This window comes from Cadophora gregata (assembly GCF_030347475.1).
Source record: "Cadophora gregata isolate MNR1 chromosome Unknown scaffold_9, whole genome shotgun sequence".
Classification (NCBI taxonomy): domain Eukaryota; kingdom Fungi; phylum Ascomycota; class Leotiomycetes; order Helotiales; family Ploettnerulaceae; genus Cadophora; species Cadophora gregata.
In genome coordinates this window covers 89539-104535 of record NW_026695932.1, presented here as the reverse complement: position 1 = coordinate 104535, position 14997 = coordinate 89539, and the positions used below count along the sequence as shown (strand labels likewise).

The following is a 14997-nucleotide window of genomic DNA, read 5'->3' as shown; positions in this document are numbered from 1 at the left end:
GACATATCATACATTTATTACAAAATCATCGCAAATAAGAGACTGCCCGCAAGCAATCCACCAGCAAACCTCCTCATCTCAGGTTCGGCACCTCCAGTAGCAATAACAGGAGTGGAAGTGCTCGTCCTGGTACTTCCGACTCCAGACACTGTTTGATTAGCTCCAACCGGAGCAAAAATACCTCCACTTCTGCTAGCTACCGCAGTACTCGTCCTCATAACAGTCGTTGTCCTCGTAGCTGAGGTTGTCCTAGTGATTGTGGATGCACCTCCTACGGAAGTTACTCCTGCGGAGTTGCCTGCTGTGACGCTGACAAGTGTTGGGATTGGTGTTATGCTTCCTGCTGGTGACGCTGTGCTTGCCACTGCAACCGCCGAAGACACAGATATTGCTGGTCCTGCGTCTCTCCAGGGAGCAACGACACACTGAGCTGCCAGTTGATTGTCCACGTATTTTCCATTCTTCTTGGAAGGCGTCAAGCTCAGGACATATGATGTCGAGAACGATCCGGCAGCCCAGGCGATGTAGCCCAAGAAGACGTCGGAATTATCGTTCAAGAATTTGTTCTGAGCACAGAAGTCCGTCAAGCACTGTCAAATTAGCAACGTTCGTAGCGCAACTGCCAAGCCATCTTACAGAGTCTGTACTACCAGCTCCAGTCTCACTGACCAGCGCCTGCCTGCCGTTTTGCCTCAAGAAATCGGCCGCAATTGCAAATGCATCAGCGATGTTATCGGTCGTGCATTCGGCGTGGTTTCCAGAATTATCCACATCCAGATACTTGTGAAGGTCTAGAATTAACCCATCAAAAGTCCCGTCCGGATTTGTGACTTTGATTAAAGCATCTCCAGATCCGCTACTGACAAATTTCCCAGCACTAGCGAAATTTGTTCCGGGAAGCAGGATCATCTGAGATGAAGCGCCAGCATTCCTGATGGCAATGACTGCAGCCTGGACACTGTTTGCCCATAGTGGGACATCCACATCATGAGGTTCGTTCATGAGACCAAAAATGACCTTGTCGTTATTCTTGTACTTCGTTGCCAACTGACTCCATACATCTGCAAACTGAGCGTCTGTCACCGCGCCTCCACTCTGCCCAATGATCTGGTTGTTGAATCTCGCGAAGTTGTGAAGGTCAATCGCGCATAATGTTCCGAGCCCCAAGCACGCCTGCATGAGTTGATCATATTTCCCGAAGTTATTGGAGTCGAGGGTCCCGCCAAGTTTGTTGTTCACCAGGAACTGCCATGATACAGCTGGACAGGTCAGTCTTGAATTAGCCACAAGGAAGCAGACTTACGCAAACGGAATATATTCATCTCATCATCATTTACGAAATGTTGCATTTGTCCAACGGCGTCCGAGCCCATCGGCGATTGGGTCTTGCCAGTCGGACATGTTCCCTGCAATAGTTAGGATATTGGTTCGAGAACGAATGCCCTAATACCTACATCAATCTCGCACCCGAATTCAAAACCAGCAATATTCATCCCCTGGTAAAGTTAGTCTGGCCTTCCTTCATCTTGGTCTCAGCAAACAAACCATATATTGAACCTTGCCAAACACCCATGGGACACTGCCCAAAACTAAAAGTGACTTTAAATACATGATTTGAGAAACGAATGTATGTAGTGAACGAAATGAAAGAATGAACGAATGAACCGACAACGTACAGAGAACAGCCTCCAACAGCGGGAATCAATGATCTTATCATGCAGAATGTACAACTCAGCCCCTCGCTGTGACCGGGCTGATCAAACTTGGGATACAGATGCATGTGTGACAGAACTCCTTGGCACTCCACTCCCGTCTATTTAAGATGCATTTTGTGAAATGCATGAACTTCGGATGAACAATTCAAAGGCAGATAGATAAGCGAGCGAATTGGAGCTGCTGCCTGGTTCTGCAACGTCAGTGTGGCAAATCAAACGTCTGTGGTTTCAGTGTTGGGCACGCGCGGTTACTGACGATTCACGTGACCAGCATGAGATGTCAAGATCCGTGGTACACGCTATTGGGTTTAGCCGAAGCTGTGCCCTTAAGAGTGAGGGCTTGGAAGATTTGAAAGATGCGATTTTCCTCAATTTTCACACTGGTCGACTTGCAAGGGGACCTCCATCAAGCCCCGTCCTCCTAGCCACATCGTTAGGTAAGAACTTCAAGTTTGCACACCGGCAAGACTTTTCGTTTCAAGTCACGACCACCAACACAGTTGGACAAGGTCTGCAACAACTTTCATAATCCAAGGGGATTAAAATCCGATGAACGGTAAGAGAGCTTGTATTTTGATTGCCGAAAGAAACCCCCCACCCTAAAAGCCAACAAACTAACATTTGAGAATAATTCAAGATTATGACACTGTCTAAACAGGATTAGTCGCCTCTAGCAACAACATACAACATATAACATTGAGAGTGAGACAAATAATCCACAGTAGGACCAGCGAGATGTGACCATCAAGTAAGTCACCCCAGGGTACACGGAAGGCAATATCCTTCTCCAAACATTTACTGCTTCCAAGAGCAGGTAACTGTCCACCATAAAGCTGAATCACCACTGCACACAGTATGCCGTTTATCATCGTCCTTTGGAGGATTGATGCAATCGACCGTCCGATCGGGACACTTCATGGTTCCCACATGAGCCCCTTCATCTGCGTTGCCTGATGATTTTTAGCATATATGTTTCTTCAGTAACGAGGATATACGTACGGTACTCATCAATGGTCAAATCAAGATGGAAGTTACAGCCGTTATTGTCGAAGGTGTTGATGCCGTTGAGGTCCTTTGGTGGGTCTCCGTCCACAACATTTCCATCTTTGACGAACCAATCATCTTCATGCTGATAATCGTCTCTGTCGCAGATGTTGGTAGTGTCGTAGTCAGGATCAGGTGGACCCTGGTAGACGGTCCATTCGGCAGAGCATCCTTCGCCTATACAGAGGAGAGAGTACTCGATGTAGATGGTGTGGTCGACCAGAGTTGGAGTTGGCTCTGACGGGGCAGTGGTCGATGACGTTGTTGTCAGCCTCGCCGTTGGTGTATGTGTGATAGGTCCGGTACTGACACCTCCTCCATTTGAAGGGGGAATGGCTACTTGAGTAGTGCTTCCACCATTGGTCGTTGGGTACCTGCTGAAGACGTTGGGGCAGGGATTACTGTCGTCTGCGCAGGGATCAACTCCCTCTGTTTATGAGATCAGTACAGAGTCCCGCGATTTGTAAGATTGGAGAGATAAATTACGACGCAAAGGTGGATATGGCTATGAACTTACCACCATCGGTCGTGTCACCATTCTCGTCACCAGCACAGCCCATGTATTTGTAGACGTTGGCGTCGAGGAACCCTCCCGATGACTGTCGGCCTTTGATATCTCGTGGATGCGCACGTGTTACGTTAACGCTTGCTTCAACTTCACGTTTACGAGAAGCAGCAAATCCGGGAGGAGGATCAGTACACTATGAAATCCATCAGTACAAATTTGACTTTAGTACCGTCGCAAAAGTCGCAGTCGAGGATCGGTATGCTAGCGATTCGACCCAGGACGATGAAAATAATTATGCGGACTATTACGTACCTGTTGCTCTAGAACCATGTCATCCATTCTCCCAACTGCTTGGTAGCCAGCAGCCAAGTTCCACTGCGAGCCATCCCACTCATGCCTACCAGGAGATGGATAATGGCAATATGTCGAGGGGACAGTTGCGTAGACGGCATAGTCATTCTCTGAGGGATTCTCAACGACAATGTCTCCGTCAGGGTCCACATAGTACATTGTTTCAGGCGTTTTTCGATTGGTGTTTGGAACATCGAACCAAGGATCCCACGTGCGGACACCATTGACCCAGTAGTCATTTACCAGAGTGAACTCTGGACCATAGACTGAGGCGCAAAAGTTGTCGTTTACCTGGTCTTCGGGGAGGTAGCCTGTAAAGCTGGAATCAAAATCTACACAGTAAACGATACCATTTGGACCGATTCTGGGGTTTCGTCCTGTTTGTTCTTCTTGATACGCGTTGTATCTCGCAGCGACGGAACCAACCCAGTTTCTAAGGTGAGATCCGGCGTTCTGGTTCTCAAGTCCATCTCCAAATGCTCCTCTGATTACGAATTAGTGGTCATTCAATCTCACCGTTAGCAATAAGGGCTTAGATCTTGCTTAGACAGAGGAAAAGAACTTACCCAGGAATGAGTCGAAGTACTGATGAGCCATCTGCATTGCGATTTGGATTGCCAGAGCCAAAAGGATATTCTTCCACCTGGCATTTGTCAAGTTTCCAACCTGCCGGTGGATCGTCATCAGTGCCCGAGAAATAGTGTCCTTCGTACCTATGAAATTGAAACGGTCAGATTGAGAAGCTAACCTCGCGTAATATGTGGGGATAAACAAAAGCTCGCTTAGGACGGAACATACCAAGGCTCTGTATCGTGCAACTTTGATCCGGTAACATGAGTCAAGACTGAGGTCGCTCCACGAACGTCGATAGCTGACTTTGCATTCCCACAGACATTGGGGAAGAGAAGGTGCGGGCATGTGTACGTGGCGTAACATTGGCCCTGTGGCGGCTGTTTTGGATTTTGATTTGGAGCGGGACAGAAATCCGCACGCTTATCCATGTTGATTCCCAGAGTGTTTAGACCGCGATGAAGAATAGAAGACATCATACCACGTTTTTTCCCTGCCGGGCAACATGACTTCTCGTTCTGTATGTAGTCTTTGATGGAATCCATATGGCTGTCAACATTTCGCTGGCACTGGCCTGGTTGTTTGCCAGCGTCACAGCTCATGGTTCCAGAAGCTGGATCAAAGACAGGATAGTTACCATTGTCACACATTCCAGTATCTGTCTTCAACTCGCATGGATCATCTTCGGGTTCGTCGGGATCGTTTGGATCATTGGGGTCTGGTTCAGGCGATCCCGAAGGGCGGGGATTTTGAGGCGGGTCATCGTTCACAGGAGTTGGACCTGAAGGCGATGGACACTGTCCTGAAACCACAACACCGAAGATTTTGATACAGGGTAGGTGGAACGTTGGAAGTTCTGGAAATTTTGGCCACCAACGGAACTGTACCCAGGGGATCTCAGGTGTATCCCACACGATTACCGGCTCGCAGGTTTGGCACGGTAAAATAACTGGAACAATCGTTGTGGATGAGTCTGCACCGGTCGTTGTGATCCAGATATTCGATGTTATTGGGAAGTCAGTGAAATCCTGAAGGGACACCCCAGCGGGGATTGTGGTCATTGTAGATGTCACAGTACCGGTCTCGCGGGGTGTAGGGCCAACAGTAATGGTGGATCCGCCAGTTGTGATTGTCTCGATACCTGTGATAGTCGAGCCTGGAGGCAAAGTCAAAGTGACGGTAGATCCATCGGGCTATCAAGATTCAGCAAAATGATATCTCAATGGGTTTGGGTCGGACGCAAGATCTAATCAGATCTTGTATCGTACAAGATGTAAGTCATAAAAAAAAGAAACCTACTTGTGTCACAGTCTGTACATTACTTGTAGGGCCGCTAGTTTGAACAGGAGCAACAGTGATCGTCTGTCCATTGGTTGTTATGGTGGTAGGACCGGTCACGGGTGTTTGGCCTGGAGCGAGTGTTATCGTGATTGGCGAGCCATTTGCATCGGTCAGAGTCTCTGTCGTAGGTCCATTGCCAGGTGGGAAAGTGACTGGAGGACTGCCGCCATCGCCTCCCGTAGGATTGCCAGGGTCATTGAATCCAGGACACCATTGAGGTTCAGGGGCACAAGTGGGCCCTGTGCTCCCTTGGGTTACTCCGCTGGCGGGAGAAGGAGCAAGGACGGCCGGGCCTTGTGGAGATTCCTGATTGCCATTAAACGATGTAGCGGCAAATTCGAAGTTCTATCACGAAGGTTTCAAGTCAGCATTATCTACTCAAGTATGGCTAAAGGTTGGGAGAGGTATCGAGGCAAGCGAGGTTCGAATACCTCTCATATTGCAAGACCTGAACACTTGACATCTGCAGCTGAAGATCACTTACCCAGATTCCTGGAAACAGAAAATATACGTCAGCACAAGAAGCAGTGACGTTGGCGGCTATGCTCCATTGACTGCCTGCCTGGTTGACGTTTCGAGCCCATACGTGATAGCCTCCGGTAGAGTCGGTACCTGTCCAGGTCATGCTGCACACAGAGAAATACAATCAGCTATCAATATGATATAGAGAGAGGATGAGGCTACTAACTGGGCAGTGGTTGGATCATTGGCATTGATGGATAGTGCTCCTGGAGATGGGGGTTGGCCCGCACCGGGGATCACATGGTTGGCAATGAATGGTAGTCCTTGACCGTTCTTATTCCAGGTGACAGGTGCAACCAAATAGTTCCTGCCTTGTTTCAGGCCGGTAATTACTGCCGGCGAGCTTGTAAAAGCTGCTCCGGAAATGAACTCACAGTCTTCGGGTTCTGTATTCCAGTAGATGATGTTATACTCGACAATCGAGTCTGCATTGGGGCCTGTTGGGGGATCCCACGTAACGGTAAACCCATCTCCAGTAGGCTCTACAACGACATTTTGAGGCGGATCGGCGAGCTCTGGAGTGGAAGTTCCCGTTACTTGCCCAGAGAAGTCACCTTGTCGAGTAGGGCCCGCACGAGGACGTACGGAAATGGTATAAGTCCATCCAGGGTTTGACCACTGACAGTCCCAACGGTTTGTAGCTACAGATGTTGGAGAGAATTGAAAGAATGGTACGCCTCCATTGATGAGAACTTCGACATCGTAGCTGTATGCACCGTACACAGGATCCCACTAGATAGCAATTGTTTTAGTATGAGTCTAATGATTGAGGGACGACAACCCAAGTGTGTATGCAGAATCCAAGTAGTGTAAATGTATCAAATTTGTAATTTAACTTACGGTGGCAGTGACACCCTGTGGAGAAGAAAAGATCTGGAGATTGGTAATTCCTGGTAGTGGGCGAGCCAGACTTCCATCATCTTGTGCAGGGACAGCAAGTACAGTGTTACCAATCCCGAAATCATTGACAAGCGTTTCGGAGAAAGCATTCGCGATTTGGAATTCGCCCCAGGCATTTGGGTGCAGTCCGTCATACCCTGTAGCAAGTTAGTTGTCTCGGAGTGAGCAATTCGTGGAGAGTACATACCTGCTGGACAGCTCCTGGGGTGGCAATCCTGTAGACAAAGAAATAAAACCATTAGCAAATGCCAATTTTCCTTCTTGGTAGTTCGCACATGGCATCAAAACGCCAAGCTGAACAGGGACAACAGGCTCTCCAGAAAACTAGTTACAAGGACCTCAAGCCAGGTCTTTGATAGCTGTGCTTGAGCAATTTTGGAAAAATGATACTCAAAAATACTTACATATGTTTCCTCAAGATGTACCAGACGGATAGGTGACTGAGCGGTGTTCCATTTTGCGATGTTTCCAGATAGATCGTTGTTGTACTTGGTGGTGCTGTCAATAAGGTCTTGTCTGCCATTGATAAAACTACGTTGCGGTATATTAGCAAGGGCAATCTTGATGTTTGGGTTTGCAGCCCGGGCATTGTTGATGAAAGTCTCAACGCTGTTCATGGTTCCGTCGGCATCGCTATAGAACCAGCCCAGGTCGTTGAAGCCAAGCATGAAGAGAATGAGATCTGCGGGGTTAGCTTGAAGAACGCCTTGAATTAGGCCTTTGTCCACAGCTACGGCTCTACCTAATATTCGAGTTTATATTAGTCTTCATCTCACGATCTCAATTTGATGATAAATACATACCCCTAAATAGACAGAGTCAGCTTTTGATCATAAAAGGAGTTTGATTCAGTTGAAGGGTGCATGCTTACCAGACCGCGAAATGGTTACTGTTCGACAAAAATGCAGGATCAACGTCAGCAGCGTATCCTCCGCTCGTTTGAGGGCCAGGATCAGGGGCTTGCTGGCCGTAAAGAGGCGGCGGCTGTGGAGGTAAGGGCTCCATTGGTTGCATCTGGAGTTAAGGTAAGTCTCGCTGGACTCTAATCTGAAGACATTTATGAGATGGAGATTCGCATACTGTGCCCTTGTATGGCCCGACAAATTGAACATCAATGCCATTATTCCTGAAGAATTGCCAGATTCGGTATCGCCAAGTATAGTCACCTTGTTGACCTATAAAATGGTAAGCGAGTGTTTTCCACGTGACAATGATGCATTGTTGAAAGCAATATAGGCAGTAGAAAGTATCAAAATGTGTAGAGAACTTGGAATCGTACCATGAGTCATTGAATCACCAACGACCATCACCCTAAGGCCCGATTGTCGGCGGTCTCGACCGGCAATGCTTGGCCCAGTCGCATTTGTAGTTGCAACCAAGTTTGCGATCATGTCCTCCGCCTCAGGGAATACAATCCCATCCTGAATTAGAGGCAATCGAGGCGCGATTTTAGCGACAGCCTCATACTCTGGGAAATCTGTGATATTCTTTGGCAGAGGAAGTACCGGCTTATTTACGATCTGCCTCGCCTGCCATGCAAGAGATGATTCCAGCTGAACGGCTGAGGAGAAAGCGATGGTGCTGGGGGCTGCTGATGTTGGGCTTGCATCACTGGCTGCGTGGGTAGAGGCGAACAGTAGAAGACTGCACGTTAGGATGGATCGAAGATTTCGGCGAGTGCCAAAAGAGGCCTGCCTGAATTTCGTCATCATTACTACCAAGAGATGATGCCAGGAGTTGCTGATCACTTTGAAGTGGCTTTACCACTTATATATACGTACCGCCTACATGTCTCTCCAACTTTACGGAGGATGTCCCGGACAATCGAACTCTTTCGCAAGATGCCAGCTTACCATCCATCCGGTAAATTTGACTCATGGCAGGGGCATCATCTGATGCCCATTATCTCCCATAGCTGGGAATTTACTTGTGCTATGGTAGCCTGGATATGAACCCTGTTGACCAATAACAGAGATTCCATGTGCTTGGGATTCCTTCGCGTGTGGTTGAAAGCAAGTGTATAAATTTAAGATCTTTCAGGGGGCTTTCACACCTTCCTCTTAGGTGCAGAAATTCTTCGTGGCCTGCGCTAAATGCCCTCCACCTCTACAAGCTTCCTGCCCATCGTCAGCTTTTAGGTTGTGATTGAAGAAAGGCAGAACTCGCTTATTACACTCATGGGATTCGAAATCGCAATTTAGGTACTGATCTCATCTCAATAGAGTGATTTAGGAATATCTTTAGACGGGATGGACAGTAATGGCGACAATATGAAAGGCCCGGCACAGCGGCACAGTCCAGTGACTTCGAGGCCAGGAGTGTAACACTGCATGCTGTGCCGCGAAGCTAATATATGCGACATGAAATGGCTGACGAAAACTAGAACGTAAAGTAGCCTCGGGCGGTCACGATCTTCTCAGCCTTACACTGTCATTTTACACGTTGACTTGGTTTTTTCTGCTTCTCTTCATCTACAGTCTTTGCGGGTCATAGTCGAACGATCCGGTACAGCAGCTGCTGGAACAAGATCAATATTGTGAACGAAATCTGACATTTCTGTGATGTACCAAACGCACTATTGAAAACTAGAAACGGAGATGCGCATCAAATTGGGAAGGAAGCGCAGTTCGGCATCCAAAAAAATACTAAACCCCTCGGTATTGCAATATGTGCGTCTACGCCAGAGCTAAGCTCTGTCAGCACCAGCGAAGCTTCAACAAGCTTCTGAAAATTTATTGCAATCCTGCAAGGCTGAGAAGTGAGAGCTTACGACCCAACGAATGGCAGGTATGGTGCGGCCTGTGCCGCAGAATGTACCTGCCGTAGTTGATCTCGTAAAAGCTTAGTTGCAGAACAAGCGCCGGGGGTAGGCTCGGAGCTCTCTATTATATGCGATGAACCATCAAATCAGGAATCAGACTTTTAGATTCGAGAGCGCCAAGATATAGTGTTTGGATGAGAACATCTAGTCAGCTTGGCTTATAACCGGCTGGAAGCAGCTGATTGATTGAATGGCAGGGAATGCACTCAGTGAGCTCGACTTGGCGATACCGTCATGCCGTCAAGAAACGTTGTATCCTGGACGGCATTAATCCTAGTAATCTCTCAACCACCCACCCCTCCACTGTAGTAAAATTTAAGTAGACATACCGGGAAAAGGTGGGCAGCCGAGGTTGTGTAACCGAGACTAAACAAACCCCTGCTAGAGCTCCACGAGGCAATGTGACAGTCAAGGATTAGCACTACCTACTTAGCATTCGCCAAGATTAACCTCGATGGATCTATAGATGCATATTTTCATTCCAGTGTGACATTCCCATCATTGCACTTTTACATTTTCCCCTCACATACTCTGCAAGCAATTGACCAGAACAGAGATTTACCCCTCCCTGTTTTTGGGCCTCCCGGAGAAGAATAGTCAACAAGATGGACGAAGAACGACGTGCCAGTATCCAAAATGCTTTGCAGAAGTACCGCGACACTGTTTCGCAGCACAACTTCAGCCTGCTGAGCACCCTGGTGACACTGATGGAAGAAGAGCCCCTACCTCCCAAGGTGTCCGAAAAGGTCGCCAACCAGCTGCACGTTCGGGAACTTGCTCGGTACCTGCAGTGCACCATTCCTGAATCCGTCAAGTCTCCACGAGACATCCTCGATGAGGACTTGCGGGTGGAACTGACGTCGTTGTGCAATCTGGATGGGGCTTCTAGTCGTCCTGTCAATCGGGATTTGAGACGGGAGTACTTTGATGGCATTCGTGCCCGTATTGCGGAGAAGGATGTGGACGTCGCAGAGTTTCCTCCGAAGGACTTGGAGTACGTGTGTACGCTTGTCAGTGGTATTATTGGACCTGGTCAGTATTGCTCTCCATGATCGAAGGTTTCGAGTCAGAAGAATAGCTGGTAACATATCAAAAGGAATACCAAATCATCGCAAAGCGCAACAGATTGCATTCGTGTCTGTCATTGAAAATGAGTCACTGGATGATATGATCAAATCCGTTCATGTTCCCTCTCGTGGCGATGACGGAGGAGAACCTGATCCATGGACGGAACTTTGGCCAGAGTGGGAGATCACCGTAGCATTCCAGGTCGGTGGTGGCCCTCATGAATGGGTATGTACACACAGCGAGTTCTTCTTTAAGCCTCCTCCGAACCTGGACCTACTTCATTGGTTGAGATTTACGAGCAAAGATGCGTATTGGATGTTATCCGATGGAGCGCTGACTATGCTTTTAGTGCGGCTCTTATGCCCTGTACGGCCAGGGTGGGGGGAAAGAACAATGGGGATGGAGGTATGGACTTCATGATAATGACTGGTGCAGTGACTTATATGATACCGTCGAGGAGTTTCTTGCTTTCTACAGCCATTACGAAGAGACGACGGAGGAGTGGGTCAAGAAGAACTTTAGATCTGTCAAAGGTGTATTGCGCATGCGTTAAGAACTCTAGCTGGTTGTTCATAGCAGGCAGATAGATTTTTGCAGTAGACTTATATAATTTGCAATACATACTCCAACAGGCAATACAAACTCACCATTCCAGCGACGCGAGAAGAATGTAATATCTTCATGCCAAAGATGTAGTAGGAAACTATGTGAGAAAACACGAAGAGACCTCCAAGCGCGTTGCTCCAGTTTTCCTTGGCTGCGGCATCTGGGTATCGTTGCCGGACCAACAATCTCATCATCCACACGGTGATGTACAAGACACAAATTGCAACCTCTGGCTTCGACAAATCTAGTGACGGTGTTTCTCCCTCGAGAGCATTTATTGAAGTCCCCAAAGCCTCTTCTTGGAGATGACTATGGTATTGGCGGAATCGCGCCAGCCTGGACCGAGCCTCGAAATAATGCATGCCTCTCCGCCAGTAACTGACAGCTGCGATAGCACTTTCTTTGTCTGCCAAAGATACTTTTGATTTCCGTCCTTGACCGAGAGTAGAACTCTCGATGAGGAACATCTTTGAACTAGCTGGGCTAGCCTGAGTGTTACAGCTAGCCTCGAGTTTGAGATCCATCACGCGAAGAGCGGTGTCATTACCCAGGCTGAGCTTGGAATCAGGCACCGATCGGAAAGTAGTAGCCAGCCCGCACTTGCTCTCATCGTTGTAGAGGCGTATTCCATCGTCACTTCTTGAGTCGAAGTAAGCCGTCCATTCACAGTGAGGAGACATGGGGTTTGGATATGTGCTTTGTGATGTTTTAGTATCTTCTTAAGGTGATGAGTTATCAGAGTCAACTCACCCTACACGAATCCTGCCTAGACTTTGCTCTCCATCGACATTACTGAAATATCCTGCTTCACTGACCACTGCCTCGCCAGCAATGACACAGAGATATCTGGTTGCTTTTGGATCAAACAAGCGGACGGTAGCCCCAGGAGATATCTTCCACTGCTTCCGATGCTTTCGAAGGCTTTGTGGCATTTCTGAAAGCTCCTGGATCTCCCATATGTATCTTTCAAGAAATTTGTCCTGAAAGAAAACCCGGTAGGAGCCTTCAACAGACCACTGTTTTACTTCGTCGCTAGGACTAGAGTAGTCTTGGATGCTGTCTGGGATACTTTGTTTCCACATCATTGAGTCGCTCCAGAAGAATCCAGCTCCTGGAACATACAAGGTATATTGTGTGCCATGTCGGGGACGGAAATCAGGTGCAGTTCGTGCTGAGGGTGGCCTGACGGCTGGGAATAGAGTGATGTCTCGACGAGCTGCTGCTGAGAGATAACGTAGATTATAGTTACCACCAGCTACCGATTCTGATATTGGGAGAAGTGCTCCGTGAAGGAGTATGGATGATAAGGGACACATAATGAGTGCAATGGATAGACTCAAGACCCCGTTCCGGACGATGGTAACCTTTTTAATGTTATCACAATGCCTTAAATCAATGTAGGACGGTGACACTTACTGCCGAGCAGTTTCTATCTGCAATCCTCCTGCCAATTGACATTGCCCTTGTCAGGAATATCAAAATGTATGCTGCAAGCGAGTCGATAGAATTACAACCAATTGCACAGCTGGCGAAGATGAGAGTTTCCCCGAGACCAAGGAAAGACAAAATTCGCAACCATCGTGGGGTGTGATTGTAAGCTAGAGTCATCAAGATTGACATTGTCAACAATGCATCAGCGATGTCGTTCTGCTATCGAGCCGTCAGCGCTGATGTGGATAGAATCTCAAGGGTTCTGGTACCAATGGAAGTAAATCTTCAATTTCAGTCCAGTTGGACAACCAGATAATAGGAATTACTAAAAAACATGTTGCCGCTTTTCCGGACAAGTTGCTCTGCAGCTCCGTGTTGTGGACTCGCAGCCTGCTCACATAAACTACTCCAACAAATATCCATCCAATTTGTGAAGCAATGTTCAGAAGTAGACGAGCATTGGGCAATGAGCCAATAACAAGTGATAATGGAGGGAAAAGCTCTATGGCAAGCTGACCTCTTTTCGTAAAGCTGGCTAAGACATCATGAAGTGTGACGGCCTCGGGATTGTACTGTGGTCTGGCCCTGTATACTGAGATAAAACCAATAATCAAAAGTGGAAGACTGAGGAATGATTTCCAGTGGCAGAAAGCCCCCATGTTCTCGACCATGGGCGGTCGTATCCTAGGCTCCCCAGCCTGTCATCAATTTTGAAGGAAGATGATGGGAGGAAACGTGCAGAGTTAGATCAGGGTCGCCAGCCAGTTCACCCAGCTGACTGCTTAGTAGTAGTCCTGCCTGGACAGCATCCGGTGATATATCCCCGAAATGGGGTTCATGCGCCGGGCCTTGAAGGCGCTGCAGCATTTGATGAGGGAGTTAGTGGCTGATCTGCAGGTGTTGTTTAGCACTACTAAGTACTCGCTTACAGGCGTCCCTTGCCGGCCTCCAGCTCGTGCGGGCAACTGAACTCGCGCTTTCAGGAGTAAGCAATCAGCACTACTGAACTTACCGATCCCTGGGGTTGTCACTTGTCGTTCCAAGCGGCAGTGCAAAGCTTCATACAATCTGCCGAGAAGGATCAAATTCTGCATCGACTGTCGTAGAGATGGGTCTATGAAGTGACACAATCCCGCTTGGGCGGAGACTGATTGATTGGTCTCTGGCATTAGAGGCTTAGAATGGCCTTCACGCAGGCTGGTACTTGGCCGAATGCTGCAGCAAGATCCCAAGCATTGTGAGGCCCCTGAGACGTTTGTTGTCACGTTTCGAGGCATTCGTTCCAGGAATATCCGAAGCGGTGACCTCAAAAACAACATATGATTCAACAGATTTGAGATACTTACAGATTCCGGTAGAGATCACAAAAATTATGACATTTAAACATCTGGTGACCTCTACGTGGAGGTACAGAGGGCTGTTTAAGCCTTCGCACCTGCTGGATCTGGGAATGCGTGAAGTCTGCAATGCCTTCCAAGTCTCAAATTTGAAGATGAGGAAGTTACGAACGAGAACAGGATGACTACATTTCAAAATCACCTCGTCGCTATCTCCTTTTCTATTCCGGAATTTCATCAGATATCTAAAACCACCAGCATTCATTTGAAGAACATTTCCAGCATCAAAACTACCCAAAGAGCTTCATCATTATTATCATCCTCTTAGCCAAACATCAGTCCCAAACTACCACCAGCTATCAGACCACATCACCGTACCTCGACATGATGTCAGCATTGACTATCTCGTCATTGGCCGAAATATGTCCGGCGCCTGTCCCAGTCTTCCTCGTTGACCGACTAGATTATTGCCCAGCCATGCTGAACATCATGGAGCCTGCCAAGTCAGTCGTCGTAGAGAACCTATATTCTCTGATCCTCAATTTCACCGCTGGATCTCCCTCCAAGAACATTGAAGGTCTATCCCTCAACCTCGACACTGGACAGATTCCAAGTTACAGGGAAAGGTGGCTCGTTTTGGATCGTGGTACGACTTTGATGAAAGCAGCGCCCATTTATGTGGCTACCATCGGGCCTGTGATGACAGCAAGTACCACAGAATCAGACAACGCATTTTTTCCTTGAAGAAAACAGTTACTGACTATCTTGTAATGTAGATGTTCC

The 14997-nt window shown here is 47.9% G+C and overlaps 5 protein-coding genes across 7 annotated transcripts; 2 read left to right on the top strand and 3 right to left on the bottom strand.

The window, feature by feature from the left end:
• Positions 1-12: 12 nt before the first annotated feature.
• ONS95_014365 (uncharacterized protein) lies at positions 13-1870 on the bottom strand. 2 transcript variants are annotated; one of them, XM_058508012.1, is made up of 5 exons: positions 1546-1870; positions 1455-1496; positions 1304-1406; positions 637-1259; positions 13-590 (listed from the first exon to the last, which is right to left on the bottom strand). In XM_058508012.1, exons 1-5 carry the CDS (start codon positions 1609-1611, stop codon positions 18-20), a joined length of 1407 nt encoding a protein of 468 aa, XP_058355690.1. In that variant the 5' UTR covers positions 1612-1870; the 3' UTR covers positions 13-17. The 2 variants fall into 2 exon arrangements, with proteins under 2 accessions (XP_058355690.1, XP_058355691.1); XM_058508013.1 differs by having other exon boundaries at positions 1677-1870.
• A 640-nt stretch (positions 1871-2510) lies between these two features.
• ONS95_014364 (uncharacterized protein) lies at positions 2511-9575 on the bottom strand (the record flags this gene model as incomplete). Of its 2 annotated transcripts, XM_058508011.1 has the most annotated exons (18): positions 9118-9575; positions 8733-9068; positions 8231-8646; positions 8032-8126; positions 7823-7965; positions 7751-7756; positions 7356-7689; positions 7139-7166; positions 6892-7088; positions 6218-6783; positions 6014-6155; positions 5488-5874; positions 4417-5381; positions 4185-4331; positions 3580-4102; positions 3277-3460; positions 2715-3188; positions 2511-2665 (listed from the first exon to the last, which is right to left on the bottom strand). In XM_058508011.1, exons 3-18 carry the CDS (start codon positions 8340-8342, stop codon positions 2511-2513), a joined length of 4458 nt encoding a protein of 1485 aa, XP_058355689.1. In that variant the 5' UTR covers positions 8343-8646; positions 8733-9068; positions 9118-9575. The 2 variants fall into 2 exon arrangements, with proteins under 2 accessions (XP_058355689.1, XP_058355688.1); XM_058508010.1 differs by having other exon boundaries at positions 8231-9068.
• Positions 9576-10202: 627 nt separating this feature from the next.
• Positions 10203-11429, top strand: ONS95_014363 (uncharacterized protein). Its single transcript, XM_058508009.1, has 3 exons — positions 10203-10804; positions 10869-11065; positions 11190-11429. Exons 1-3 carry the CDS (start codon positions 10378-10380, stop codon positions 11391-11393), a joined length of 828 nt encoding a protein of 275 aa, XP_058355687.1. The 5' UTR covers positions 10203-10377; the 3' UTR covers positions 11394-11429.
• Positions 11430-11442: 13 nt separating this feature from the next.
• Positions 11443-13731, bottom strand: ONS95_014362 (uncharacterized protein; the record flags this gene model as incomplete). Its single annotated transcript, XM_058508008.1, has 4 exons — positions 13147-13731; positions 12863-13096; positions 12197-12810; positions 11443-12142 (listed from the first exon to the last, which is right to left on the bottom strand). The coding sequence occupies exons 1-4, from the start codon at positions 13546-13548 to the stop codon at positions 11443-11445; spliced, it is 1950 nt and encodes a 649-aa protein (XP_058355686.1). The 5' UTR covers positions 13549-13731.
• Positions 13732-14598: 867 nt separating this feature from the next.
• On the top strand, positions 14599-14958 carry ONS95_014361 (uncharacterized protein; the record flags this gene model as incomplete). The annotated part of the gene is made up of 1 exon (XM_058508007.1): positions 14599-14958. One exon carries the CDS (start codon positions 14599-14601, stop codon positions 14956-14958), a length of 360 nt encoding a protein of 119 aa, XP_058355685.1.
• Between the last annotated feature and the right edge of the window lie 39 nt (positions 14959-14997).